Here is a 27,086-nt window from a genome sequence, read left to right on the forward strand (position 1 = left end):
AGTTAAAGAAAGAATATCTGCTGACAACCAGGAATGAGATCAAGGTGCATTCAGATAGCACTGGAATACCTTTGACTTAAAAAAAAAAAAAAGCAAAAAACACTCTCATGAAAGAAAATGATGATTTGGAAAGTAAAGTGGCAGTCACACGAGTTTGAAATTTTATGGAAATTCTATCAATGCAGAGAGTCTCAGATGCCCTCTGTTATCTTCAGTTAATGCCTGCCAAATACCTCAGTTACTTTGCTTTGTGGAAAAGAACAGGCAAGGCAAACAACCTTTTCCTCATCCCATTCTGAGATTTGTTTTCGGAATCTCTGTGAACAACCCGTCTAGCTCCTTTTATGGTGGAAAACTGTAAGAAGGAAGTCACCTGCTCAGAGTCAAACAGTGAGTCATAGGCTCAAACCCAGAAAGGCCACCTCCCTGTTCCACACTCCTACTGTTTCTACCCCAGCTATTCTAGCTATTTACTGCCCCTTCATTGAAACTCCAATTCCCGCTTTCACACCATTGAAAAAATGGGAATCAAATGTCCCCAGGGATCTGTCATCCTCTGAGTGGGCCTATTAGTATGAAATATCAGAAAATGCCATTTGACCTGTTGACTATTCATGGATCTGCTTGGCATGTGTTCCCTCTTAGGCAGTTGGGCGCCCCGGGCTGCCAGGATCCTCTTTAGAACCCCACCTGGAAGCGTCCCAGCATCTCCCAGTGCCCAAGCATCTACCCAGCTCGGGAGGGGCCGACGAGCCCAGTGACCTGGAAGAGCTGGAGAAGTTTGCCAAGACCTTCAAGCAGAGACGCATTAAGCTGGGCTTCACACAGGTTTGGTTTAGGGGGAGGAGATGGAAGAAATTGGGTTAAGTGAGTGGAGACTGGCCTTCCCGAGTGCAGGTTTCAAGAGCAATGTGTTTGGGGCTCAATGTGTTTGGGGCAAGCCCATTATGTCCCTGTGTTCCCTGAGAATAGGGCACAGTTGCCATTGGTAGGGAAAGTGGGGACACTGCTGGCGGAGGGGAGAGGAACGAGGGCCAGGCTAGGGGCTAGGCACATGGAGTCTAGGGAGAAAAGTAAACCAATTCTCCATCTTAGAGGGAAAAAACCTGGAAAGGAGTGAGGTGATGAGTGGGTGCTTGAAAGTTCTCTGGGTGCATGTAGGTGCTAGGATGGTGGGGGTTGTAGACAAATAAGAGAAGGAGCCTCTCTCTCAAATTCTTCCCTCTCAATTCCCATGTGCAGGGAGACGTGGGGCTAGCGATGGGAAAGCTTTACGGCAATGACTTCAGCCAGACCACCATCTCACGATTTGAGGCCCTCAATCTGAGCTTCAAGAACATGTGCAAACTGAAACCGCTGCTGGAGAAGTGGCTGAATGATGCAGGTAGACCTCAGGGACAGAGCATGGCTGATACCCTAGAGGATTCTGCAGGGAAGGGGCTGGTGACTGTCTGTGTTGGGCCTTTAGGCAGTCGATACATAACATCCCTTTCTTCTCCTCCTGAGTCTGGAACCAACTGAGAAATAAGACCCAGGAGACGGGTAAGTGGAAATGAAAATATCAGCTTTGTCACTGATAAAGCCCTTTGGAGGTCTGTGGCCATGAAGACTTGTCTCCATCCCATTCCCTGCCCCAGACCCACCCAGCCTAGGCCTTAGGACAGCTCACCAGAGACAAAGTTTGGTCTGCAGAGATAACACACTTACCCAGACTGCTGTGTGGACTAGGTCTAGGTCAGGGGGACAGGGAAGTGGGTTCTCATGGCTGGGATGGGGAGATGATAGGCACCATACAAGATCTTTACCTGGCTAATTCTTGAGTAGGTTCTCAGAGGGAAGGGAGTTACTGTGAGCTAGACTGGTCAGGAAAGCCGTACAGCAGGAGTGGGGTTTGCAGGAGGATTCAGTCAGGCGTGGTGGCCAGGGAGGCATTTCAGGAGGTCAAAGGTGTAAACCAAGGGCAAAGTGTTTGGAATAACAAATAGAAGAATTGGTGTCAGGGAATAGCATGCGACAGAGTTTCTCAACCACGGCACTATCAATATCTTGGGCCAGATAATTCTCTGTTGTGGGAGGCTGTCCTGTGAATTGTAGGGTGTTTAGATTTAGCAGCATCCTTGGTCTCCTCCCACTAGATGCCAGTAGCACCCACCCCCCCACTGAGACATGCAAAAATGTCTCCAGATATTGCCAAATGTCCCCTGGGGGAGTGATGGTGGTGCAAAATCGCCCCTGGTTGAGAACAACTGGTCTAGGTGGAAAGGGAAGGAGCAGAGCCAGGGCTAGGCTCTATTCAATAGATACGTATGGATTAGTGGTTACTGTGGAGAAGGAGGAAAGGGTGGGGTGTGCAGCCAGGGGTGTTACCCTCTTGGAAGTCCCCTTATAGGCTGTCCCTTGGGCTGCTTTTATTGGAACACTGAAGTGAGAGATATGATCAGAGAGTCTTAGGGTCTTTGGGAAAGGACCTTATAGATTGTTTCTAGTGTGATTCCACAGCTGACACCTGAATCCTTCCTAAGGGATATCCCTGCCTATCGATCATACAGCCTCAGCTCTAACACTTACACTGAAAGGAAAATGGCTTCAACACCAAAATCCCTCCACCAAGTGGCATTGCTTGTAGCTCAAAACGCCAGCTCACATTTTACTCGGTATTCACATCCAGGCATACTTGTAAAAGACAGACTCACGAGTGTGACTTGTAGGAGCTCTGCCTGCACCCACTCACACCCACACACGCCGCTGGTGTCTGGGTGTCCCTGAACCATGACCGCAAACACTGGAGACACTGCTGTGGGAGTCATGGAGGACCTTTGCCCAGAGCAATGAAGAGAAGCAAGATTGTTGTCTGTTCCAGTTCCCCTGCTGGCGGGAGGGGGCTGGTCCTGAAAATGCCACTGCAGAACCCACCAGGAAGGGTTGTTGGACCTCAAGTCCATTACAACAGGGCCTGAACCTGCCGTGCAGTCCCTTCTCTGAGCCTCCTTTGCGATTTCACCTCCCAACAGAATCCTCTCCATCAGACCCCTCTGTGAGCACCCCCAGCTCTTACCCCACCCTCAGCGAAGTGTTTGGTAGGAAGAGGAAGAAACGGACCAGCATCGAGACCAACATCCGTCTGACTCTGGAGAAGAGATTTCAAGATGTGAGCGGCCCTTCTGGGTGGGAGCGGGTGGGCCCACTTCCACACACAGACCCCTGGACACCAACCCCTCGCCACCATTCACCTGCCCTGGGAAAGGGTTAGATAGCAAAGACACACTCCCTCTCCAGGTGTTTGAGGCTGCCCTTCGTCTCGGGTTCCAGCAACTTCTTCCCCCACTGACCCTTCTTGCCCTGCCTTCTTTTTGGGGCCCATTGTCTCTCTCACTGGGAGATTTAAAGAATGGGATACAGAAGAGGGTGTATCTAGGTATCCAGTTGAGGTAAAGGGAGCAAAACCAGGGCATTGCATATAAATTCTTTATTTTCTATAAATTGTTTTGTATTTTTCAAACTATAAATGTAATAAATGCTCATTGTAAACAATTAGGAAAATACATGATGTAGAAAGAAAAAAATCCACCACCAAATGCCATCTACATGTATTTCCTTCTATTTCTTTATTCCACGCACATTTAAATACTGTGATCATACTACACACATACATTTTTTTGGAACCTGTAGCAAAAGCATATTCTTGAGCCAGTATGTGGAAGCTAATAATACCAGCTCTGTGCCCCGTGGGAGCTGGGAGAGAGAAGAGGGTAAAACAGATGTAGTCTAAACAGCTTCTAATCAGGATCCCTTAGGTACCAGGCTGCAGAGCCTCCATCCATACCACACAGGTCCCTAAGGACGTGCGTGTGGCCTGGTCTGAGCTGGCAGCCCCAGGCCTCCAGGACTGCTGCCCCTCCAGCAGATTCTCCAGTGCATCTGGCTGAAGGATTCGTGGCTGCATCCTGCTGGCAGGATGACAAGAGCTGGCTTTTCCTTGTGATTAGGTTTCTCAGAGCACGAGAGTAAGGAGGGAGGGAAAGGGGCTGCCATCACAGATCAGGTAGGGGAGGGGTCAGAACAAGACAGTGATTGATATAAATATATATAATCTCCACAGTCTTGATGGATCCACATGTTTTAGCTTTATCCTTTCCTATTTTGAGGTAGGACAGGAAGCAATGACAAAAGAGAAGGACATCATCAGGTTATAAGGAAAGAACACAGAGGGGAGCATGGGTTCTGGGGATTCTTCCTGCCCCATATACCTCATCAATGGATCCCTCTTTCCAGAACTTCTCCTGAAGGACAGAAAAGAAGCTACATTTATAGAGCCTGTACTCTGTGTCAGGCCCTGTGCTTGGCAGTTTACACACATTTTCTCATTTAATCCTCACAATAATCCTATATGGTAGGTACTATTATTCTCATTTCATAGATGATAAGACTGAGGCTCAGAGAGGTTAAGAAAGTTTCCTAAGACACACAGTAAGTGATAAAGCCAGTATTCCATGCTAGGTCTGATTCTAAAGCTTTTGATCCATCTATTGTTTTATCCTGTTCTATCTTGCTTCGTTGGAAGATCTGTCCCGCACCCCCAATTCTTGACCCTATTCTTTTCGCCTCCTGACCACCCTCTGTCCCTTCTGTCTCTGTAGAACCCCAAACCCAGCTCAGAGGAGATCTCCATGATTGCAGAGCAGTTGTCCATGGAGAAGGAGGTGGTGAGGGTCTGGTTCTGCAACCGACGCCAAAAGGAGAAGCGAATCAACTGCCCTATGGCCACACCCATCAAATCACCCATTTACAACTCCCGACTGGTGAGTGGCCAGGACCCAAGCTGCCTGCCAAGCACTGGGGGAGATGATGCCTGGAGGGCAAGATGTCTTCTCCATTCTGGGGAGGATGGAGGCTGGGGATTGGGGGGGGCATGCAGTAAATAAATAAGCAAATAGATGCTTATATTAAATGTATAATATAAAGAAGAATAAAGAAGCGTAAGGGGCTAGAAAGTGGTAGTGGGGAGATGCTTTTTTAATAAAGAGGTCAGAGAGGACCTCTCTGATAAGGTGACATTTGAGCAGATACCTAAGTGTTGAAAGGGAATGAAATATCTGGGAGAAAGAGTGTTCCAAGCAGAGGGACCAGCAAGTGGAAAGACCTGGCACATTTGTGGAACAGCAAGGAAGCCAGTGTAGCCAGGGCAGAGCGAGGAAGGAGGCAAGAGGTAGGAGATGAAGTTAGAGAAGTAGCAGGGAGCAGACCACCCAAGGTCTTGGGGGCCATTGGAAGGACCCTGGATTTTAGTTTGAGTGAAATAAGAAGCTGCTGGAGAGCTCTGAGCAGAGAAGCCTGAGCTGGCTGACATGGCTGCTGTGTGGAGAATGATCTGTGTGGAAGCAGGAGACCAGCCAGGAGCATCGCAATAATCAGGCTGAGAGTAGTGGAGGCCTGGGCTAGGGTGGTAGCCATGGTGGTGAGAAGTGGTTGGATTCTGAATACTTCAACCATGGAGCCAACAAGATGTGCTGATAGTTCAGATACAGAGAGTGAGGGCCGGCCCTGTGGCTTAGTGGTTAAGGGTGCGCGCTCCGCTGCTGGCGGCCCGGGTTCAGATCCCGGGAGCGCACTGACGCACTGCTTCTCCGGCCATGCTGAGGCCACGTCCCACATGCAGCGGCTAGAAGGATGTGCAGCTATGACATACAACTATCTATTGGGGCTTTGGGGGAAAAAATCAATAAATAAAATTTTTTTTTAAATTAAAAAAAAAAAAAGATACAGAGAGTGAGAAGTGAGGTGAAGACGACTTCAAGGGTTTTGGCCTGATCAACTGGTTAGAAGGTGCTGCAGTTTTTTGAGTTGATGAAGACTGCAGGAGGAACAGGTTTGAGGGGGAAAACTAAAAGTTTGGAGCTTCTCATATTATGTTGGACATGCCTCCTTGGCATCTGAGAGGAAGTATCAAGTAGACAGTTATATCTATGATTCTGGTGTTCAGGGGAGAAGCCAGGGCTGGGAATAATTTTCAGTTTAGGCAGACTTGGAAGTTTGGAGAGTAGGAAATATCTTCTACATCCAGGAGAGAAATGGTGCCTGGTAGGTGGGGGTGGGAGGGTTCTCTGTCCCTGGGGACAACGATGGTTGGAAGGTGAAGGTAGTTGGGGATAATGGTGTTGTCCTCAAGTCTTTCAGCACTCAAGGGTGGATGAAATTCAGCCTTGTCCAGGGTGGGACATAGCTGTTTCATGAAAACTACACCATCGTTCATTCTTTCACCAAACATTTATTGACCATCTACTCTATATTGGTCTTTGTGTGGAGTGCTGGGAATATGCAAATAAGTATTTGTCCCCTGTCTGAGAGGACCTCTGCCTAGCAGAGGAGATAAACAAATAAACAAGTGATAAACAATGTGACAATTTCTCTAGGAGAACTTAGAAGCAGCAGCTAACAATGCCTTGGGAGGTGGTGGTTAGGGAATGCTTCTCCAAGGAGATAATTAATACCTGAGTCTAAGAGGACAAGAAGGAGTGACGAGGTGAGTAAGTGGGAGGTGGTGTTCTCACCAGGGGAAAGGATGAAAACAGTGGTATGGAGCAGGGAGAATATGTGGCACATTCATGAAACCACAGGTGGTTCCACATGGAGGAATATTGGAAGATGAGGTTGGATAGATCAGCAAAGACAAGACTAGGAGACTGTGTGCAATGCTAAGGAGCTTGAAGGCTTGGAGGAGTCATTGAAGGACGTTAAGCAGGGCATTGGCATGATCGGATTTGCTTGTCAGAATGATCGCTCTGACTGCAGTATAAAGTGCGTCTTGAGATGCAAAAGATTTGTTGCAGGAAGACCAGTTAGACGTGGCTGTGGTTATCCAGTAGAGAAATAATGAGGGCTGAGGCAAAGCTGTGTGGTAAGAATGAGGGTGATGGGAGAGATTCAGGAGATAATTAGAAGGTAGAATTATTAGGTCTTGGTTAATACACTGAAAATCAGGTGTGGGCAGGGAGAGCGATGAAGGAGAGAGAATACTCTGGGATGACTCTCAGTATTCAGGCTCAGCTGATTGGGTAGATGTGGTGCCGTTGATAGAAAAGCAAACACAGGTGGAGGAGCTGGTTTGGGAGTAGGAAAAAGTGGTTTCAGTTCTTTACATCATTATGATAAACAGTGAGGCCTCTGGGACACCCAAGTGGGAATGTCACTGGGCACTTGGAATGATGGGCCTGGAGGTCAGGAGGTAAGGCTGGGATGTAGACTTCGGACTGGGGAGTCATAAGTATACAGGTGGGAGTTGCAATCCTGGGTGAGGAGGAGCTCACCTATGGAGTTTGTGCAGAGGAAGCAAAGAGGAAAGTGCAAGTCTCAACCCTGGGGAACTCCAGCATTTGAAGGATAGGCAAAGGAAGAGGATCAAGGGAAGAAACTGAGAAGGAGGAGCCAGAAAAGGCAAGAAATTGCAATGAAGTAGATGTGAGGGGTGAAGTAGAGGTGAGGAGTCTTGTAGGAATGCTATGGATACACAGATGAAAGTCACCCAAATCAGAATGGGGTCTGGGAGGGCTGACCCCCTAATTTGTCTGAAGAACAGATTAAGAGTTAGCGAGAAGAACAGCACAGCAGACAGAAGGAACAGTCTGTGAGAAGGCATGGAATTATAACACAACGTGTGATGCATTTGGGGAATCACAAGCATTTCAGGCTGGTTGGAGCCAAGGGTTTGGGACTAAGAAAGAGAGGTTGATGAGGGCCAGATCATGATGGGCCATGGATGCTAAATTATCCTAAAAGCTATGAGGAACGATTGACAATTTTAAGTTGGAGGCAACATGATATTCCTTCATCATTCCTTTCTTAAATATTTATTGAGCACCCACCATATGTTTGGCAGCGGGATACAGTGGTGTACAGGACATATGTGATCCTTGCCTACAGTCCAGGAGGGAAAACAGACATAAACAAATGCTATTTGTGATGAAGGCTCCAGAGAAGATGTATGGGTATTTGAGGGACTTAACCTAGTCCAGGGTGTCAGGGGCTTCTCTGAGGAAAGATGCTTGAAATGACAGCAGAAGACATTAATGGGGAATAGTCTGAGTTGGGTAATGCAGGGAGGAGAGAATGTAGGGAAGAACATTCTAGGCAGAGGAAACAGTGTGCACAAAGGCCCTCAGGCTGGGGTGGGTGGGGAGAGGAAGCATAGAAGGCTGTAATGGGTTGGAACCCAGGGAGTGAGAGAGAGTGTGAATGAGGAGGCTGGAGTGGTAGGTGGAGGCTAGATTATGTAGGGCGTTGTAGGCCATGTTAAGGAAATTGAACCATGTCATAAGAGCTTTGGAATCTTTAAAGATGCTGCTTTGTTTAGAGCACATGGGAAGTAGGTTCTCGCTTTGGTTCAATCCGAACCCGGGACATCAACATGGAGAAAAGTGGTGGGAGGCATGGAGGAGCCTGGAAGGAGCCTCATTCATTCTCATCATTCATTCAACACATATTTGCTAAGCACCTGCAAAGTTCCAGGCACTGTAGCAGACACTGAGGATAGAGCAGTGAACCACACAGGCATCATCCTACCCTCATGAAGTTTACAGCTTAGTGGGGGAGGAAGACATTAAATAAATAATTACGTGAATACTTGTAGTGTCATGAAGGAAGAGGCTAGAGAAAAACGTTCTGATCCTACCTTCTCCTCAGGTCTCATTGGCACAGTCTCTTTGGGACCAGGACATAGTTTCTTCTTCTGATATGAAATGACCTCCAAGATATGCAGTTAAGGGAAGAAAAAAAAACAGGCAAGATGGTGCAGACCAGTGTGGGCAGAATGCTACTATTTATAGAAAAAATTAAAAAGGGGGAATGTATATGTCTGCTTGCATATGCATAGCCTGTCTCCAGAAGGAAACAGTAGAAGCTGGTCACAGTGACTAAATACATTATTTATTTAAAACAACAAATTTCTTGGGTGTGGCAGCAGGGAGGGAGGAGGAGCAGAGAGAGGGAGATTAGTGATAACATCTCTTACCACGCTGCCCCACACCTGGCTGCACCCTTCGTGGGCTCCCAGCCTACTGAGGAGGCTCATTGTAAAAGGACAGGTGCATGAACCCAGCAGAAGCACTGCTGATTAATTAGGAGATGAGGACATGCCGCATCCTGTTCGGATGGGATGTTCCAAACTCGGGAGGGGAGGAATAGCATATCATGGCTCCCTGAGCAGAACTTCTTTCCATGTCCTTTGAAAACATTGATCAGAGCTGCCCCTGTCAGCATGAGAAGAATAAGAGAGAGGGAAAGTATGCAGATTTCAGCTCAGATGATGAAGTGAACAGCGTCTAGACACACAGCAATTGACAGCGTCCTTTGGGCAAGAAGGGAACTAACATTTAACAAGCCAGCATTCTTTGCCAGGCATTGAGTTGGAAGCATTATGGACATTATCTCATTAAATCTTAATTAAAAGAAAATATAAGGGAGGTATTACTGCTATTTTACGGATGAGAAAACCAAATTTCAGTGGGGTTAGGTAACTTGCCCGAAGTCCCACAGACAGTTAGTGGTGGAGCCAGGTCTCACCCCCAGATGTGTCAGGCTACAAAGTCCATTCTTTCTATTTCATCTTGTTCTGGATTGTTCTAGGATAGTGATACTGAGGGGAGATTCCTGAACTGTGTGGGAGGTTAAACCAAATTATCTCAGGTCCTTTCCAAATCTCAGAGTTCATGATGCTCTACGGTCTCCAGGGCAAAATGAAAAGCTTCAGAGACCAAAGTTCATCTTCTCTGGTTATCTCCGGAGAGTCGATGGTCCACTCGTGCATCAGGGTGGGAAGCCTGAAACAGGGTTGGTAGGGCCAGGCACTCTGCTGCCCTGAGCAAATGCAAGAGCCTTTTAGGAATGAACAAATGGGGACTGGAAAATAGGCAGCCAACTGGCAGGTCTGCCACAGCAGGGTCCAAGAGGAGCGCTCCTCTCATAGCCGGAGCACTCAAGCACGGCACCTTCAACCTGGCCGTGCTGAAGGAAGCTTGCCAGGGGACACACAACAGGGAAGGCAGGGCCTGTCAGCAGCAGCGCAGAGCTACAGCTGGATGCTGTATGTGGTCCAGGGGCCTTCCTATGAAATGGGGGACAGAGTGTAGGTTTGGAATTAGGAAATCCTCAAGGAAGCTGAGCTCTGGTCTCTGCAGAGTCTGGGGCCCAGCATCCTGGGAGAAGCGCCCGAGGCTGGAGGAGGGAGTGGAAATGGACATTGACAAGCTTCTGTTGCCTTTCAGGTCTCTCCCTCTGGGGCTCTGGGCCCCCTCTCTGTCCCTCCTGTCCACAGCACCATGCCTGGAACAGGTGAGCTTTAAAGTGAGGTCTCTGAATAACATCACAGTTCCTTTAAATAATGGAATATTAGAACTGAATATACCTACCTAAGTCAGCATTCCCTAACTGTATTTCAAAGGATATTAAAATCAGTGCCAGGAGAAAAAGGCCTCCGTGATCCAGTGTTTGGGAAATGCTGAAGAAGCAAAGTTTAAACAAGTGTTTGTTTTTTATTTTGTAGCACTTGTCAGCTCTGAAGTGCATTATACATTCCTAAATGAATTGTATGGAAAGCAGGATTTTCCAAACTAATTTTCTAGAGAACTCAATTTTTCAAAAAGTACCTATAGCATTTCAAAGAACTAGCTAGGGTGGCCATCTGTCTGGATATGCCCAGACAATCCCAGTGTCTGCTTCTTGTCTGGATATAATTATCAATAGCACTGCCTTCCACTCTTCAAAGTATCTTAGCTTCGATGGGAAAATATATGTCACCTTATCCAAGGAACACTGTTTGGGAAACCCAAACACAAGAATTCAGTTTAATCCAAATGTGCCATTTTTCAGAGGACAAAAATGAGTTTCAGGGAAGTGAAGCAAGTCACCACAGGCCACAAAGCTAAGTGGTGAATGGCTGAGGACTGAGACTCAAGTTTCCTCACTCCTGATTGTGCTCTTTCTAGAAGACCGTGTACCTTTTCTTTGTAGAGATGGGAGCGCTAGAGAGGCCAGCAATCTTTAACTGTGCTCTCCGATTCTCTTTTCCTCCCCTGAGCACTTTTCTTTCTTTCCTCCTCTCTTCCTTTCCAAAGCTTCTTGTTCTTTTTCCTGCCCCTCCTCTTGGTCTGGCTGCATATGCCCAGCCCAGGGTGTGTCCTGGAGTAGGATGATTTTGGCATCTGTCCTTTTTGCGTTTGGCAAGTGCTGGACTTGCAGAACCAGCCATGCCACTCTCCAAGGCCTGGGCTGAGGAGAGCAGTTATGATGAGAGCCCCTCTGGGGCCGGGCGTTGATGCTAACGTGGTAGGAAGTGGGCGATGGGTGCGGGGTAGGGAGAGAGTGAATCCCTTGGGGGATACAAGTCTGAAGGGCCATGTCACAAGGTCCCAGGACCCAGCCGCATTATTTCCCCCTTTTTTTTTTGCCTCTCCTCGTCCTCAGTAACGTCATCCTGTTCCCCTGGGAACAACAGCAGTCCTTCGTCTCCTGGCTCAGGACTCCACGCCAGCAGCCCCACTGCATCTCAAAATAACTCCAAAGCAGCAGTGAACTCCTCCTCCAGCTTTAACTCTTCGGGGTAAGAGGGAGGGCAGAATACAGCGACATCCCAGTAGGGCTAAGGGACTATGGGAGAAGCTGGGTCTGGGTCAATACCTTGGGAAAGAAAACTCGTCACGGGGTTGGAAAAGAGGAATGAGGTGACAGGGAGGGGAGAGATGGAGAGCCAGACTGAACTTTGTCCCTAGGGAGTGGGCTTTAAAAGAGAAGCTTCAGCCAGTGAGCAGTCCTGGCAAGGAGCTGATGTCAACAAAGCCAAAATTTCCATCCTCACTTTGAGGGTGGAAATTTCCAAACACTCCTGTCAGAAAGGGCCAGGTCCTTCACTGGGCTTAGGAGTGCTCCACTTCATGCCAGGAACTCTGTTCTTGAGTGTTCTGATGTGAGCCTGAGCTGTGAGTGTGGCTGACACAGTGAGAGAGGGTAGTGGGGCTGCTCCCTATCCCACGCTCCCACCTGGGATGCAGTGGGAAAAGCAGCCTCTTGGGCCAAAGAATCTACTCTAAAAAGTATTCTCAAAGCAGATGCCTTAAGAGATTCTTCCTTGATTCAAAGCAAAACAGAGATTTGAAAGTTGAGCGATAGATTAAAGATTTGACCTTGTCGGAAGAGATGAATCCACTTGTCCAAACCCAGGCCATTCAGCAAGGCAGCCAGCTCTTATTGGCCAATCATTGCACAGCGCAAAAAGTTGGAGCTCCTCAACCATCTCCACCAAAAAAAGAGAGAAAAACCGTACAATGTACATTTTAAAAACTTGTTTTGAGATGTAATTCACATACCATAAAATTTACCAATCCAAAGTGTACACTTCAGTGGTTTTTAGTATATTCACAAGGTTGTGCCACCATCACCATTAGCTAATTCCAGAACATTTTCACCACTCTAGAAGGAAACCTGTGAGCAGTCACTGCCCGTTCCCATCTTCCCTCATCACATCAGCAGCTTCACGATTGACCTGTTTCTTTCTTCCTTCCAGATCTTGGTACCGATGGAATCATCCCACCTACCTCCACTGAGACCAAAAAGTTTCTCCTGTTCCACCTGGCCCTGTATTCCCCACTGGAAGGGAGGGAATCACACCTTCTCTGTATGGACAGATTACTTTCAGAAGAGTGGCAGAGAATCCCCACTATCAATGAACCCAAATTCTTGCCTTCTTCAGGAGCGAGGGCCTCTGGAGATCCAAACTGTGACTGACCCATGTGCTGACTCCTAGTGCTCTTGAAATATGTACCCCTCCTAGGAGTTTGCCACTTTCCCCTTCCTTGTCTGTGCCCTTATCCTCTAGTTCTAAATATTTTAGACGGCTTCACTGTGGCAGTTATCTTTAGAGAGGACTTCTTACCATGATTCTCCAACTCATCTGTGGGCTTCTGGGGACAGCCATTGGCTCGGTGTGCCAAACAACCAGAAGGGGAGACAACGATTTTGACTCTGAACTTAGCCACAATCTCTGAACTGATTCTAAAATCTGTGGAAAGATTTGAATCTGATGTCTCCGCCAAAGCCTTGATGGTTTCTCTGTTCAGCAAAGTTGTCTGACTGAATCATGATTTCACCCCATTTTCCTTTTAGCCCTGCCCCCCTTTCTAGAACCAAATCCATCGATGATTAAGTTCTCCAAGTTCCCTTCTCTTGACAGACGGCTGAGCCACCTTCAGTCCCCAGGTGCATCTCTCTGCCCACAGCTGCTCTTCTGTCTGCTACACCTGCCTGGAGTTCAGCAGTGCTCGTTCCTCCTCTCCTTCCCTCTGTTTCTCCTCATCTCGTCCTCTCTCCCTTCTCCTGGCTGCAGAAAGAAGAACACAAAAGCCAACATGCAACAATTATGCTGGCAAAATACTTGTATATAGCCCTTTCCTGTTTTTACATTATATTCTTCTCTCCTTCTTGTGGAGTTTTCCAGCAAAATGTTTAACTCAGGTGTGAATTTTGAGGATGTCTCTGTAATATTTTATCTTCTTTCAAAAAAAAGAAAGGAAAAAATACCAAAGTGTGAAATACTGTGCTAGCTCCCACAAGAGTTCCCACATGGGCTGGGGATCCTTGTTGACTTCTTGGGAACATTTTCTCTAGTCTCCTTCTTTGTGGGCCAGTGTGTAGAGATGTAACATGAAGCCATTCCAGAAATGGTGACTTTTTTTAAAAAAAAGACTGCATATCCAAGGAAATGTTGAGATTCAAAGGAATCTCTCTGTTTCTAAATAAATTTGTATAGTGATGATATAAACTATTCCTCTATTGATAAGAAGAGGTTTAGATTGTTGTTCTGTGTCTTTTGTTGTGGGGGTGATGTGAGTGCATATAATGAAATGGGATGGGGAAAATATTTCATATTGGTGCATTAAGTCTATTACTCTCCAGACGGATGCTAAAGATGACAAACATTAATACAGGGCTCTGAAGAGTTCAGAGTTCTTACTCTTTTTGATAAAACTACTTTGAGGGCAGAATAGGCAAGAGATGGGCTCATTTTGTAAGTGGGAGAATGGTAAATGTTGAAGGTCACGTCATTCGGACACTTAAGAAGTGGAGTCTGAGGCTAACAGCTCATATCCCGGATATCCCAAAGGTCAATTATTCATTATTCACAATGGAAAGCAAGAGATATTTAATTCAATAATCAAATCTATTTGGCTTTGGAATGCACTGTGACTTTTGGTAAGGGGGTTGATGGGCAAGGAAGCTATCCTTGTGGTTTTTCTTAGGTTAATAAAAATTTAAATAGTTACCATTCCTGAGATAAACACTAACCTGTGGGAAAGGGAGACCCTTCAAAAATGTGATGGCTAAAGGGGAAAAACTAAAATTGGGATCAAACATTGTTTGCAAATAATAATATCCAAATGGCAAACCTATACATGAATAAGAGTTAACTGTCCCTGATGTTTGAATGGGCCTTATAGTAACTAATATTTCATTTATGAAGTAGGAGAAGGCCTCTTGGTAGTGGTTACTTTCTCAAGAAAAGGGCTAGTTGAAAGGGGCTAGGTATGTAGCAAAGAGATAGCAAGAGGAGCCCTCAGCAGTAATTTAAGTATATGAAGGGACTACTCCGCCCCCATGAACCCATCTGTGCATATCTCTGCACACACACACATGCACGTGTGCACTCCTCCTTGTATACTCATGGCTGCCAGAGCTGACCCTTTCCTGCAGAAATCCTGGCTACCTTGACATCTTGCTCAGGTGAGTGCTGAAAGTTGTTCTCCTGCACTGTCCAGGACTCCAGTTTTCATCCATTTTTTTTAACGATACTTTTAGAGCAGTTTTAGGTCTATAAAAAAATTGAGAGGAAGGTACAGAGATTTCCCACACGTCCATAGCCTCGCCTATTATCGACATCCCCCACTAAAGTGGTACATTTGTTACAACTGATGAATCTACACTGACACATCATAATCACTCAAAGCCCACTGTTTGCCTTAGAGTTCGTTTTTGGTGTTGTACATTCTACAGGTTTGGACAAAAGTATAATCACATATCCATCATTAGAATATCATACAGAGCATTTTCATTGCCCTAAAAATCTTCTGTGCTCTGCCTATTCATCTCTCTCCCCACTACACCCTTGGCAACCACTGATCTTTTTACTGTGTCCATAGTTTGCCTTTTCCAGAATGTCATCACTGGAATTGTATAGTATACAGTCATGCGCCACCTAACAACATTTTGGTCAACACCGGACCACATATATGATGGTGTTCCCATAAGATTATTACCACATAGCCTAGATGTGTAGTAACCTATACCATCTAGGTCTGGGTAAGTACACTCTGTGAGGTTTGCACAACAACAAAATTGCCTAATGACCCATTTCTCAGAACATATACCCATTGTTAAGTGGCGCATGACTGTATAGCCTTTCTAGATTGGCTTCTTTCACTTAGTAATAAGCATTTAAGCTTCCTCTATGTCTTTTTGTGGCTTGGTAGCTCATTTCTTTTCAGCATGGAATAATATTCTATTGTCTGGATGTACCACAGTATATTTATCCAGTCACCTACTGAAGGACATCTTGATTGCTTCCAAGTTTTGGCAATTATGAATAAAGCTACTATAAATATCTATGTACAGGTTGTTGTGTGGATATAAATTTTTAGTTCCTTTGGGTAAATAACAAGGAATGGGATCATATGGTGAGAGTATATTTCCTTTTGTAAGAAAGTGCCAGACTGTCTTCCCAAGTGACTGTGCCATTGTGCATTCCCACTAACAAGGTATGAGAGTTCCTGTTGCTCCACACCCTCGCTGGCGTTTGTTGTTGTCAGTGTTCTGGATTTTGGCCATTCTAAGAGGTATGTAGTGGTATCTCATTGTTATTTTAATTTACATTTCCCTGATGACATATGATGTGGGGCATCTTTTCACATACTTACCATCTGTATATCTTCTTTGGTGAGGTGTCCGTTAAGGTCTTTGGCCCATTTTTTAATTGGGTTGTTTGTTTTATTTACTTTTGAGTTTTACGAGTTCTTTGCATATTTTGGATAACTACCCTTTATCAGACCTGTCTTGCAAATATTTTCTCCCAGTCTGACTTGTCTTCTAGTTCTCTTGATATTGTCTTTTGCAGAGCAAAAGTTTTCCATTTTAATGAAGTCCAGCTTATCAATTATTTCTTTCATGGATCGTGTCTTTGGTGTTGTATCTAAAAAGGCATCATCAAACCCAGAATCATCTGTATTTTCTCCTGTGTTATCTTCTAGGAGTTTTATAGTGTTGTGTTTTACCTTTAGGTCTATGATTCATTTTGAGTTCCTTTTTGTGAAGGGTATAAAGTCTGTGTTTAGATTCATTTTTTTGCATGTGGATGTCCACTTGTTCCAGCACCATTTATTGAAGAGACTATCTTTTCTCCATCATGTTGTCTTAGCTCCTTTGTCAAAGATCAGTTGACTATATTTATGGGGGTCTATTTCTGAGCTCTCTATTTGACCATTGTTCTTATGAAAGAAATAAACAGAATTGTAGCCTAACTGCACAGCCTCCAGTAGCTTCCATTGTCCATTGACTTGGACAGTTGCTGAATAGAGTCAAATTTGAAAGTGAGTATTGACTTACCTTTCATGTCTGCATGATTCCATAAAACTCATAGTTCCAGTGAAGTTTAAGTGAAACTTGATTAGCTTCTTCAGCATCTAATCAGGCACAAGAGAATCTAAGAGCAACAACCAGTCATTGTCTCAGGGGACAGAAAGGAGAAAAGGCTTGTTGCTGCTGCTTTTCAAACTTTATTTCATACTTCAATCTTTAGTTGACTCAAGACCGGTGGGCCTAGCTGTGGGCTCCTAATGCTAAGGACTTTTGGTCCAACCCTAAGAATAAACTTGGTCCCATGACTCAAATTAGGAATCCTGCCCTGAGCCCCCAGGTTTCGAGCTTCAGTGCCTCTCCCCGCTGTGCACTTTGCATGCTCATATTATATCTCATGTACTGCATTTGCTGACTCTTCTGCTTCTCCTACTTGACTATGGTGAGCTCCTTGTAGTTGAGGCTGTCTCTTTTTCTCCATAACCCCATGACTAGCATTGTGACTAGTACATCATAGGCAACTAAGATTTTTAACAATTTAATTCCTTTATTTCCTCTAAACAACTTCTAATGCCCTTCACTGAGGTTAGGAGCTGTGGATACAGACAAATACAGTACACATCTGTAGCACATTCTAGTCGAGTGGAGGCAGCATGTCTCGGTGGTTAAGAGCATGGCCTCCAGAGCCATATTGCCTGTGTTCAAAACCAAATCTGCCTCCTACAAATCCTGCCACCTTGGGCGAGTTCCTTGACTGCTCTGTGCCTCAGTTTGTCACCTATAAAATGGGCATAACAATAGTATCCATCTCGTAGAGTTGTTGTAAGAATTAAACAAGTTAATATAAGTGCTTAGAACAATGCCTGGCATATTAATAAGTGTTATCTGTTATTATTGTGATTATGATTATTATTGTCATTGTTATTAAAGTAAATTGGTGGAGAGCTTCCTATCCGCTGCTCTCCCTAACAGCCCCGAACTTTTCTGGGGGATGCCACTGTTGACAAGGATCTGATATGATGGAGCAAGGATTGTGGCCAAAGATATATAAATTAATAAAACTTAATCCCAGGTGATGAAGCTTGAACCTGGAATCCTACTCACCCTAGGATAAAGGCCCAATAAGGGCTCCACTGGAAGAATTGGCACCTTCCTTTACCCCCTCAGCCCTTAGACTCCTGAAGCCTCTAATACTCTGTTCTTTCCTGGTAAATGGTGACAGCAAAAAGAAAGTTCCAGGTTCAGATACTAGAAGAAAAAAAAAATACTACAACAAAAACCAGTGGGGATAGGGTTGAAATTTGCAAACTATCCCTTTAGTGAAACGGACTTTCCAGGTTTTCTTTCTTCATGCTATCATTACCTCTTATCTGGTCCATTCCAACCCACTGTAACAGGCTGTCTTCTCCAATTCATCTTATACCAATTTTAGTTGAGTGTACAGCAAGGATTCTCAGCTCTGGTTGCACAGTGGAGTCGCCTGGGGAGCTTTAAAAAGATTAATACCCACACAGATTCTGATTTACTTTGTCTGGGGTGTGGCCTGGGCATTGGGAGTTTTAAAAGCTCCTCAAGTGATCGTATTGTGCTATCCAGGTTGAGAACCACTGCCCAAATGTGCATACAAACCACTGGGGGCCTTGTTAAAATGCAGATTCCAATGCAGTAGGACTGGGGTTAGGGTCTGAGATTCTGTGTTCCTAACAAACTCTCAGGTGATGCAGATTTTGCTGGCCAGTGGACTACACTTTGAGTAGCAAAGGCTTGGAGAACATGATAAAATTATTCCCTGGCTCAATAACATTATATATTTCCTGTCATCCACATAATAAGATGCTTCAGCCTGGCATCTTAGGCTGGTATTAGTCCTTTAAGGTCCTCTAACAGCAGTGATTCTCAAATGTGACTGATCATCTGCGAGACTCCTGGGCAGGTTTTAAAAGATACAGATTCCTGGGTCCCACACCAGACCTGCTAAATCATAATCTTCAAGGTGCAGCCTGCACAAGGGTATTTGAAAACACTTCCCAAGTGGTATAGATGATCAATGAGGTTTAGGAGCCACAAAATGCTTCCGATGTACTTTTTGGGGCTCATTTCCCATTCATTCAACCAGAAAATATTATTGTACCTGCCTCTTACCAAGTACTAGAAAAACAAAGATGAAAACAGTGTGATCCTTACTCTTGAAGGGTTGGCAAGACAAATGTCCAAAACTAGATTATTTACTATTCCCTAGACATGGCTTAAATTCTCACATCTCTGCTCAAAGTCTTCTCTTTTAAGATTGTCTTGGCCCCTCAGCACCCCATGATTGTGGGTTCCAGTCCACCAAGCCAGATGCCCTCTTTACCCCATTGGAGCCTCCATATATGTTTGATCATCTCTTCAAACGTACTTTCCTTGGTACTAAAATAGATCCAGAGCGGAGAGAGGATTTACCCAAAGTGACATAATGACAACAATAATTAACATTTATATAGTCACTTCCATGTGCCAGCCATTGTTCTCAACACTTTACACGTGTAAAATTCTCACAATAACCTTATGAGATAGCTCTTATTACTATCCCCATTCTACAGATGAGAGAACCGAGGCACAGAAAAGTTAAGTAACTTGCCCAAAGACACACAGTCAGTAACCAAGCCGGGTTTATTCTTAAGCCTTATACTGCTCTACCATCAAGTTGGTGACAGGGCTGAAATGAAGAGGAATAACTTCTAATCCCCAGGCCAGAGCACTTTCCTGGGAATTAGTTATTTGTGTGCTTGTTTCACAATTTAGGCTCAAGCATGAGGGCAGGGACTATGTCTTACATCTCCCACAGTGCCTAGTAGGAGTGCAAGCTCTTAGTAGGTGCTCAACAACTGGTTATTGGATGGGCTGCCCCCTGGGGCGGGATGGCTAATTATTCAAACAGACAACAACAAACAAACAAGGACAACAGCCTGCAGGTCTCACGTCACCCGTAGGTCTCTCTCACACACACACACACACACACGCACACACACACACACGCACATAATCAGCCCTGCGCGAAGAACGAGGACCCTCCGGCTTCCTTAGGAACGTCCTTCGTCCAGCTCCGGCTCTGCGCTCCGTCCTCCCAGCCACCAGGTGCCCCCAGACCCCTGACTCCTCCGCCGCCGCCGTCAGATCCTCGTCCTCTCTCTCTCTTTCCGCTGCTTCCTGCTCCCGGGATCCGGGCCCCGAGCTCAGGGGCCAAGGCGCCCGAAGCTTCCCGGGGCGCTCGGCCAGGTAACCACGCGGCGCGAGCCGCCCAGGCTCTCGCGGCCGGGCTGGGCTCCGGACCTGCCGGCCCGCTGGTGGGGAAGGAGGCGGGCGGATGGCCTGGCCTCCGAGGGGAGGGGGCCTCCTCTTGTGTTGGGAGCAGGAGGCCTGTCTGCGCCAGGCTCGGCGCCCGGCCCCGTGCCCGCCCGGGCGTGGCCGCAGTCCGCAGGCAGGTCCAGGGGAGATGCACTCGCGGTGCCTGCGAGGCGCCGGAGGTTGCTGCTCGCCCCAGCCACTCCTGCTCCGAGGCCAAGAGCCAGGTGGGCCCGCCCAGCGCTCCTCCTCCCGAATCTGGCCCTGGAACGGGGGGAGCGAGGACCGGAGTCTTGGAATTCTGAGCTGGAACGGCCATCTAAATACCCTGCCATTCCTTTACCCAAGAGTAAAAAGCCGAAACCCAGAGATGAAGTGACTTTCCCAAGATCACAGAGTCGTATCTGCCATTTACAAATATCTCTTCTTTTATTTAAATGTTTGTAAATAGGCTACTGTTTCCTCTGTCCTGCCAGGGAATTAGGATTCAGGGAAGAGAACTCTAAAAATACTAATCGGCATATCCAAATGAGCTGATCCGCATTACTGGCCGGTGACTCTGGCCTTTAAAAGGAAATGAGGGAGGATGGTTCTTTTCACTCGGGGTACTTTGTATTTCTGGCCCTTGCTCTGAAAATTGGCCTAGATGCTTTACAAAATTTATCTCAGAACTGCTTCTCAGAACTGGACTGGATTATAGAGTTTTTCAATCCTTTTTCTTTTCTCTCTTTCTTTCTTCTTTTCTTTTTTATTTTAAATTGAGGCGATTTGCCCACACTCTTACCGCTAGTTAGGGGCAGAGACAGAGTTGGAACTCAAGTCTATGATTGACACCTACTGTTTTCTTGACTAGAAATCTGATTTCAGGTGAAAGCTGTACAGAACTGGACCTTCATCAAGCCCTCTCTGGATAGCATTCTTGGGAGTGGCTTGTGTATTGAAGTGTGTTGGTTCACAGATACTATTTCACTTTTCAGAATAGGGTTAAGCAGTAAGTGTAGCCATGCAGAAAATTCCTGCTGAGATGAGACAGATATCTGAAATGTTTTTGACTTTTTTATTTGTACTTTCAATAGAGGGGCTAATGAATATTAATAATAGCATCTTCGTTATTTTTTAGTCCTGTATGACTAAGTTGACTCAGTTACAATAGTTCTCGTCCTGATACATTTGTCAGTAAAAATTTCAAAGTGTAGCTTTGTGACTTTGTTTCATTTTTAACTAAAAAATTGCTTTAAAGATATTTTTATATCTCAACAAAAACTCCCCTCTTCTACCTCAAAATCCTTCTGCTTCCCTCTTGGTAAGTCTTTTTGGATTTCAGAACTGAATAGGACTAGGATTTTATTTTATTCTTTTCCTTCCAAGATGTCTGGAGTCTTTGTTTAGCGCTATATTTAGGTTTACCTCAAGTTTCGATTTTGCTGATAAACCTGTGACCCAAATCCAAACTTCAGTTGAGTTTAGTGTCAGCTTAAAACCACATGAAACTGTCATGTGTCATATGACTTCTCTAGCTGAGACCACAAGTGGTGGTGGTGTTTTTTCATGACAGCTTCTTATTGGGACTTTTGAAATGTGGACGCATTATCTAATACATGTATTATGTTACTTGTGTATCATTGTCCAAGGTCAGTCATCACTGGGAGGTTATGACTGACATTTACTCACCATAACCACATGTTATATTAGATAGTCTATTAACTCAGAATGCAGGTCCTGGTTTTCAGTTTACAGCTTTTACCAGCTGCCAACATGTTATCTCTAATGAACATGGAGCCAGAAATACAGCCATACTTAAATAGAAGATTCTTGGCTATGCAGATAAGGAAGAAGTGTTTCAGTGAAGGCAATATTTTTGTACTATTCTAGAGTAGAAATGAAGATTATACACAAACTGACCCAATGCTGTTTTCTTAGGGTGCATCCTTTGTTTTTCTGGTTTCGGTCTTTTCATCATAGGATGGCATTAGCTCTGTGTCTGCAGGTGCTGTGCAGCCTGGGGGGCTGGCTCTCGCTCTACATTTCTCTCTGCCGCCTGAATAAGCACCGAAGCTATGAGTGGAGTTGCCGCCTGGTTACGTTCACCCATGGAGTCCTCTCTATAGGCCTCTCAGCTTATATTGGCTTCATTGATGGCCCTTGGCCTTTTACCCACCCAGGTAGGTGGGAGACAATAGAGAATTTTCCCTTAGGGATTCATGATTTGGGGGGTAGTCTTAGAAAGATGGGACTTTTTCACAGAATTTGTACAATATTGAAGACTACTGAAGAATGATTACCATTATAATTTGTATTGGGAGTCTTCATTCATCTTCAGTGTTAACTCTGATATTGTATATGTCACCTATTGTTTCTGCTTTTCAGAACTCTCTACTTTTAAAACAAATTTTAAGTGCTTGTTACAATTTAATTGATCGGAATGTACAAATAAAGCCAATATCAACATCTTCCACCACCACCCCCAAACAGACACAAATAGACTATATTATACATACTTTTTGGTAACTTGTAATTTTTACTTGATTATATATTCAAAGCACATCATCTTTCCATGTCTATGTCTATAGTTATCCTTTTTAATGGTTACATGATATTGTATTGTATGTGTTTACCATCATTTATTTAACCAATGCCTCATTATTTGGGGCAGTTATATTAATTTTTAAGCTGCTAGATGTACAGGTGTTACTTCCTTAGAATACAAAAATTGTATCCCCTGTATTAGTTTGTTGGGGCTGCCATAACAAAATACTACTGAGTGGATAGCTTAAACAACAGAAATTTATTTTCTTACAATTCTGGAGGCTGGAAGTTCAAGATCAAGGTGTTGGCCGATTTGGTTTCTTCTGAGGCTTTGCTCCTTTGCTTGCAGATGGCTACCTTCTTGCTGTGTCCTCACATGGTCTTCCCTTTGTGTGTGTCTATGTCCTAATCTTGTTTTATAAGGACACCAGCCATATTGGATTAGATCCCACCCTAACGACTCCGTGTTAACCTAATTACCTCTTTAAAGGCCCTATCTCCAAATATAGTTATATTCTGAGGTACCAGGGTTAGGGCTTTAATTTTGGGGAGACATAATTGAGTCCGTAAGTCCCTAGAAGATGATTTTTTTCATTCCTTAGATTCCTTTTTTTAATTTCCTTAGAGATTTGCATATTGAACTTCTGAGTTTTCCCCCAAACTGTCAAACTGATATGAAAGCAACTCTTAAGCTTTAAGTTTTATATGAAGGTTCTTAATGGATTCAAACATGTCAGGTCCTTGCATCCTATTTTCTTGGACATGAGAACACATTAACTTCTGGAGTTCTTTCCAGAGTCCACTTTCAAGATCCGTTAGGACCACCAGTGTCCAATAATCCAATCCATTAAGCTAAGAAATTAATCTGACATCCAGGACAGAAAAACTAAAAGAATCCGGAAACAGACCTTTAGCTGGTAAAAAGAAAGAAGCTGTATAGGATTTTAACTGAAAGAACAAAATAACTATTTTATGTTGCTACAAAGGGAGGACACTGAGATAATTGCTGGTGCTTGAATCATTCATTGAGATCTGATTCATCAGAACAGCATTTCCTGGGGCCTGTAACATTGTTTGGTTTGATAAAGATCAAGTTTTTAGATTTTAGTCTTTCTTTGGTTGTCATTAAAAAGCCTGTTCCTTTCATTGTTTTTGCTTTCAGTGATTCAAAAAGGTTTGAGAGACAACACTCAACATAGGATCCCTGTGCAAGGTAGCACAATTCCCAGTCACTCAATTTGCTTCTATCTTGGTTTATTTCAGGCTCACCCAATACACCTCTCCAAGTGCACGTTCTGTGTCTCACCTTGGGCTACTTCATCTTCGACTTGGGCTGGTGCATCTACTTCCAGTCTGAGGGAGCCCTGATGCTGGCTCACCACACACTGAGTATCTTGGGCATCATCATGGCCCTGGTGCTTGGAGAGTCAGGCACAGAGGTCAATGCAGTCCTCTTTGGAAGTGAGATTACCAACCCCTTGCTCCAGATGCGCTGGTTTCTCCGTGAAACAGGGCACTACCATAGTTTCACTGGAGATGTGGTGGACTTCTTCTTTGTGGCTCTGTTCACTGGAGTGAGGATTGGCGTAGGAGCTCGCCTCCTTTTCTGTGAAATGGTCTCACCCAAGCCCAAGTGGTTTGTAAAGGTTGGGGGAGTAGCTATGTATGCTGTGTCTTGGTGTTTCATGTTTAGCATCTGGCGCTTTGCATGGAGGAAAAGCATCAAGAAGTACCATGCCTGGAGAAGCAGGCGGAGTGAGGAGTGGCAGCTAAAACATAATGGACATCTCAAGACGCGCTAGCCAAGGCTTGCTCCAGAAAATGGAGTGGGTTAAGTCAGCCATGGGAACCAGGTTGGAAATATGGCTGTTATGGAATCACGCTTATAACAAACTTAGGTTTCTAAAAAGGGCTAAATTTATCGATCAGTTTGGTGGGTCTTTGAGTGGAGCACATACCAGTATTAAAACACTAATGTCTACAGTCGCATAGTTGTAGAAAGTGAGACTCCTCAGTGGTAGTTGTGCATAAGTCAGAACTGTGAGGTGAGCACTACTGCATTCCTTTTAGTCTGTGGTGACCCTGGGTGCCCTTGCCCCTGGGAGGCTTGATGGTCAGACAGCTTAAAAGGGAACTCGAAAAAGATTAATGCTGTTTCTTCCTTATTCCTTTGAGAAGTGACTCCTTCAACAAACACTTTCCACGTAGCAATTTATATAAATTCATCCCATTTACTATAAAGGGAGGAACTTTCAGGAAGATGCGTGCCTTTGGCATTCTGACTATTGGATCAGGGGATTGAATCTGCTTAAACAAAGGGGGATAGAGGATGAGAGAAGGATGGGGGTGAGACTGTGGTAGTGGTGGTGAGTACTTACTGAGCCTCCCTGTACCAACTGTGTGGGGGTCCCCACACCCACCCTCAGGTTCGCTAGGACGACTCACAGGACTCAGCACGTAGTCATACTCATTGCTTTGATATATTACAGCGAAAGGATACCAAGAAAGATCAGCAAAGGGAAAAAGCACCGGGGGCAAAGTATAGGGGAAACCAGGCCCAAGCTTCCAGAGCCCTCTCCCAGTGGGATCACACAGGATGTGCTTAATTCCACTATCAACGATTTGTGGCAATATGTGTGAAATGTCCACCAAGGAAGCTCATTAGAGACTCAGTGCCCAGGGTTTTTACTGGGATATAGCAAAATTCCTGACTCCCAGAAGGAAAGCAGGTATTCAGCATAACCCATATTGTTTGCACAAACAGTTTTAGGCACAGTGAGCCAGTCTTATCAGTTAATGGTGGGAGCTCTCCTGAAATCGAAGTTCCCAGATGCTGGCTGAGGGCCAGCCTTACAAGCAGCCCTTTCCAAGGATAGCAGTTCAGTCCTGCTATGTTCTCTTTTCTGCACAAAAACCATAGAGCCAGGGCTTTGGATGAGAGATGAATGAGGTGTGGGCAGATTTACCGAGTCCTGTTGTACGGGTTTTGCCCAACCGGGAAAACTATGCCAGTTCTCAGGGCTTTGTGCATTAATCTCGTAGGCATGAGAGGCTGTGACTAAATTCCACAGGGATTTACCCTGTGGATTCCACTATGCTTGAGATGACAGTTCAGGTTTCAGCTCTGCTGTGCACGCTGCAGGCTAGAACCAAAGACTAAAGCATGTCCTGGCCTCAGTGGGATAAGGCTAATTTTTGCATTTCAGATACATTCCCTTTCAGTCCTTTTACTACTTTTTCTCGGAAAAAGGTGCCAGTGTTGATGGACAAAATATTATAACAAGGCCAGACTTGGAAGGAAAAAATATTTTTTAGTGCGATAGTCTCTGATCTCACCTAGGAAAAGCAAGAGTGTAAGCACAGAACAAGGGGATGGGAATCAAGAATTCCTGGGCTCTTTTAACTAATTTTGCTACTCACTTGCTGGATCATTTGGGCAGGTCACTTGTTTACTCTTTGCCTCAATTTGAACCCTCTTGTGAATGAATGAAATACCCTGCTGGGTATTTCATAGAGACATTATGTGGCATTTTATTCATGGAGGTGTTTAATGTAGGGCTTTTATGAAAAAGTGAAGTATTTATTTATTTGTATATTTGTTGTTTATTTATTTATTTATGTTATTTAGACCTGTGGTGACTGATTAGCTCAGTTGGTGAGCAAGTGTATGGGGCTCTTGAAGTCAAGGCTGAAAGCAGGAAGTGTGAGCCCATCCTGTGGTGACTGGTAATCTTAACCTAATGAGTGGTCTTGAAAATGGATGTCATTGGCCAGGCATGACGGAGTGACTGGAACTGCATCAAGTCATTGTTGCTCTGGGAAAAGCAACTTTAAAGGCATGTTAACAGTGGGTCTTCTAAAATGACTGTCATTTGGTCAAAGAGTTTTGCTGGACATGGAAATAATCTGACAGTAGCATCTCCATCTCTATTTGTCTATGATCAGTATCCCTAAAATGCTAGTTAGCTTCCTCCTAACAAATCTGTGGTCAAAGTAGGATGCTGGGGAATGCTGATTTTAGCAAAAGCCTACTAAAAAAGTGGCTTGGTGCATGAGCTCAAAAAAAAAAAAAAAGAAAAAGCTGGCTCTTGAATTTTGGCAAAGTGTAACCTGTTCCATACCAGACAAATGAATAGGCTTAATCTGGTACCAATTCTTTTCTCCTTACTCTTCAGAAATGAAGGGATTGCAGATCTTGCTGTTTTGGGGTACTCTCATGGGAGTTTCTTTGAATTTTGAGAAACCTAAACAATGATAAGGGAAAGAGAATTCCTCATTTCAACTATTCTTGATGTCATAGCTAATAACTATGAAGGAAACTCTCTGAGAGAAAAATGTGAAATGAATATGCCTCAGCAGTTAAGATGCTGAGTTTTTACATCACAGGTAAATGAAGGGCTAATTCACATGTGGTGTGGTTGGACAAAATGCAGGACTCATTTGCATTTGGATTACTATGTAATAATTACTAACACTGCTCAAGAAGGATTTATATTTCAATAAGATTTGTACTAAATTTTATAAAAATAAACAACTTTTTCTCAACCCAGAGTCTGCGTTTATATCTTTGTTGTGGTTTTGCCAAGAAGTGGGGAAAAAAGTCTTTTGACCTGTAGAAATGTTGACCC

The 27,086-nt window shown here is 44.7% G+C and overlaps 2 protein-coding genes across 3 annotated transcripts in view; both read left to right on the forward strand.

The window, feature by feature from the left end:
- Positions 1-13,836, forward strand: part of POU2F3 (POU class 2 homeobox 3) — a 77,336-nt gene extending 63,500 nt beyond the window's left edge. Inside the window, exons 7-13 of the mRNA XM_004427207.3 lie at positions 646-828; positions 1,243-1,384; positions 3,012-3,148; positions 4,638-4,799; positions 10,257-10,323; positions 11,455-11,590; positions 12,551-13,836. Coding sequence (XP_004427264.1) covers positions 646-828; positions 1,243-1,384; positions 3,012-3,148; positions 4,638-4,799; positions 10,257-10,323; positions 11,455-11,590; positions 12,551-12,590 — 867 coding nt within the window. The 3' untranslated portion in view covers positions 12,591-13,836. The remainder of the gene's footprint in view (positions 1-645; positions 829-1,242; positions 1,385-3,011; positions 3,149-4,637; positions 4,800-10,256; positions 10,324-11,454; positions 11,591-12,550) is intronic.
- A 5,870-nt stretch (positions 13,837-19,706) lies between these two features.
- Positions 19,707-27,003, forward strand: TLCD5 (TLC domain containing 5). Of its 2 annotated transcripts, XM_014785038.2 has the most exons (3): positions 19,707-19,866; positions 21,895-22,094; positions 23,722-27,003. In XM_014785038.2, exons 2-3 carry the CDS (start codon positions 21,896-21,898, stop codon positions 24,258-24,260), a joined length of 738 nt encoding a protein of 245 aa, XP_014640524.1. In that variant the 5' UTR covers positions 19,707-19,866; position 21,895; the 3' UTR covers positions 24,261-27,003. The 2 variants fall into 2 exon arrangements, with proteins under 2 accessions (XP_014640524.1, XP_014640523.1); XM_014785037.2 differs by lacking the exon at positions 19,707-19,866 and having other exon boundaries at positions 19,916-22,094.
- The last annotated feature ends 83 nt before the right edge of the window (positions 27,004-27,086 follow it).

The sequence above is a fragment of the Ceratotherium simum genome, chromosome 7, assembly GCF_057802395.1.
Source record: "Ceratotherium simum simum isolate JZ-2026a chromosome 7, ASM5780239v1, whole genome shotgun sequence".
In the NCBI taxonomy this organism is placed as follows: domain Eukaryota; kingdom Metazoa; phylum Chordata; class Mammalia; order Perissodactyla; family Rhinocerotidae; genus Ceratotherium; species Ceratotherium simum.

Excerpts from the sequence above, each read along its gene's own strand:
- TLCD5 (XM_014785037.2), top strand. The coding sequence starts at position 21,812 with ATGAAGATTATACACAAACTGACCCAATGCTGTTTTCTTAGGGTGCAT. Across the intron at positions 22,095-23,721 it reads TTGGCCTTTTACCCACCCAG|GCTCACCCAATACACCTCTC; the intron begins GTAGGTGGGAGA and ends GGTTTATTTCAG.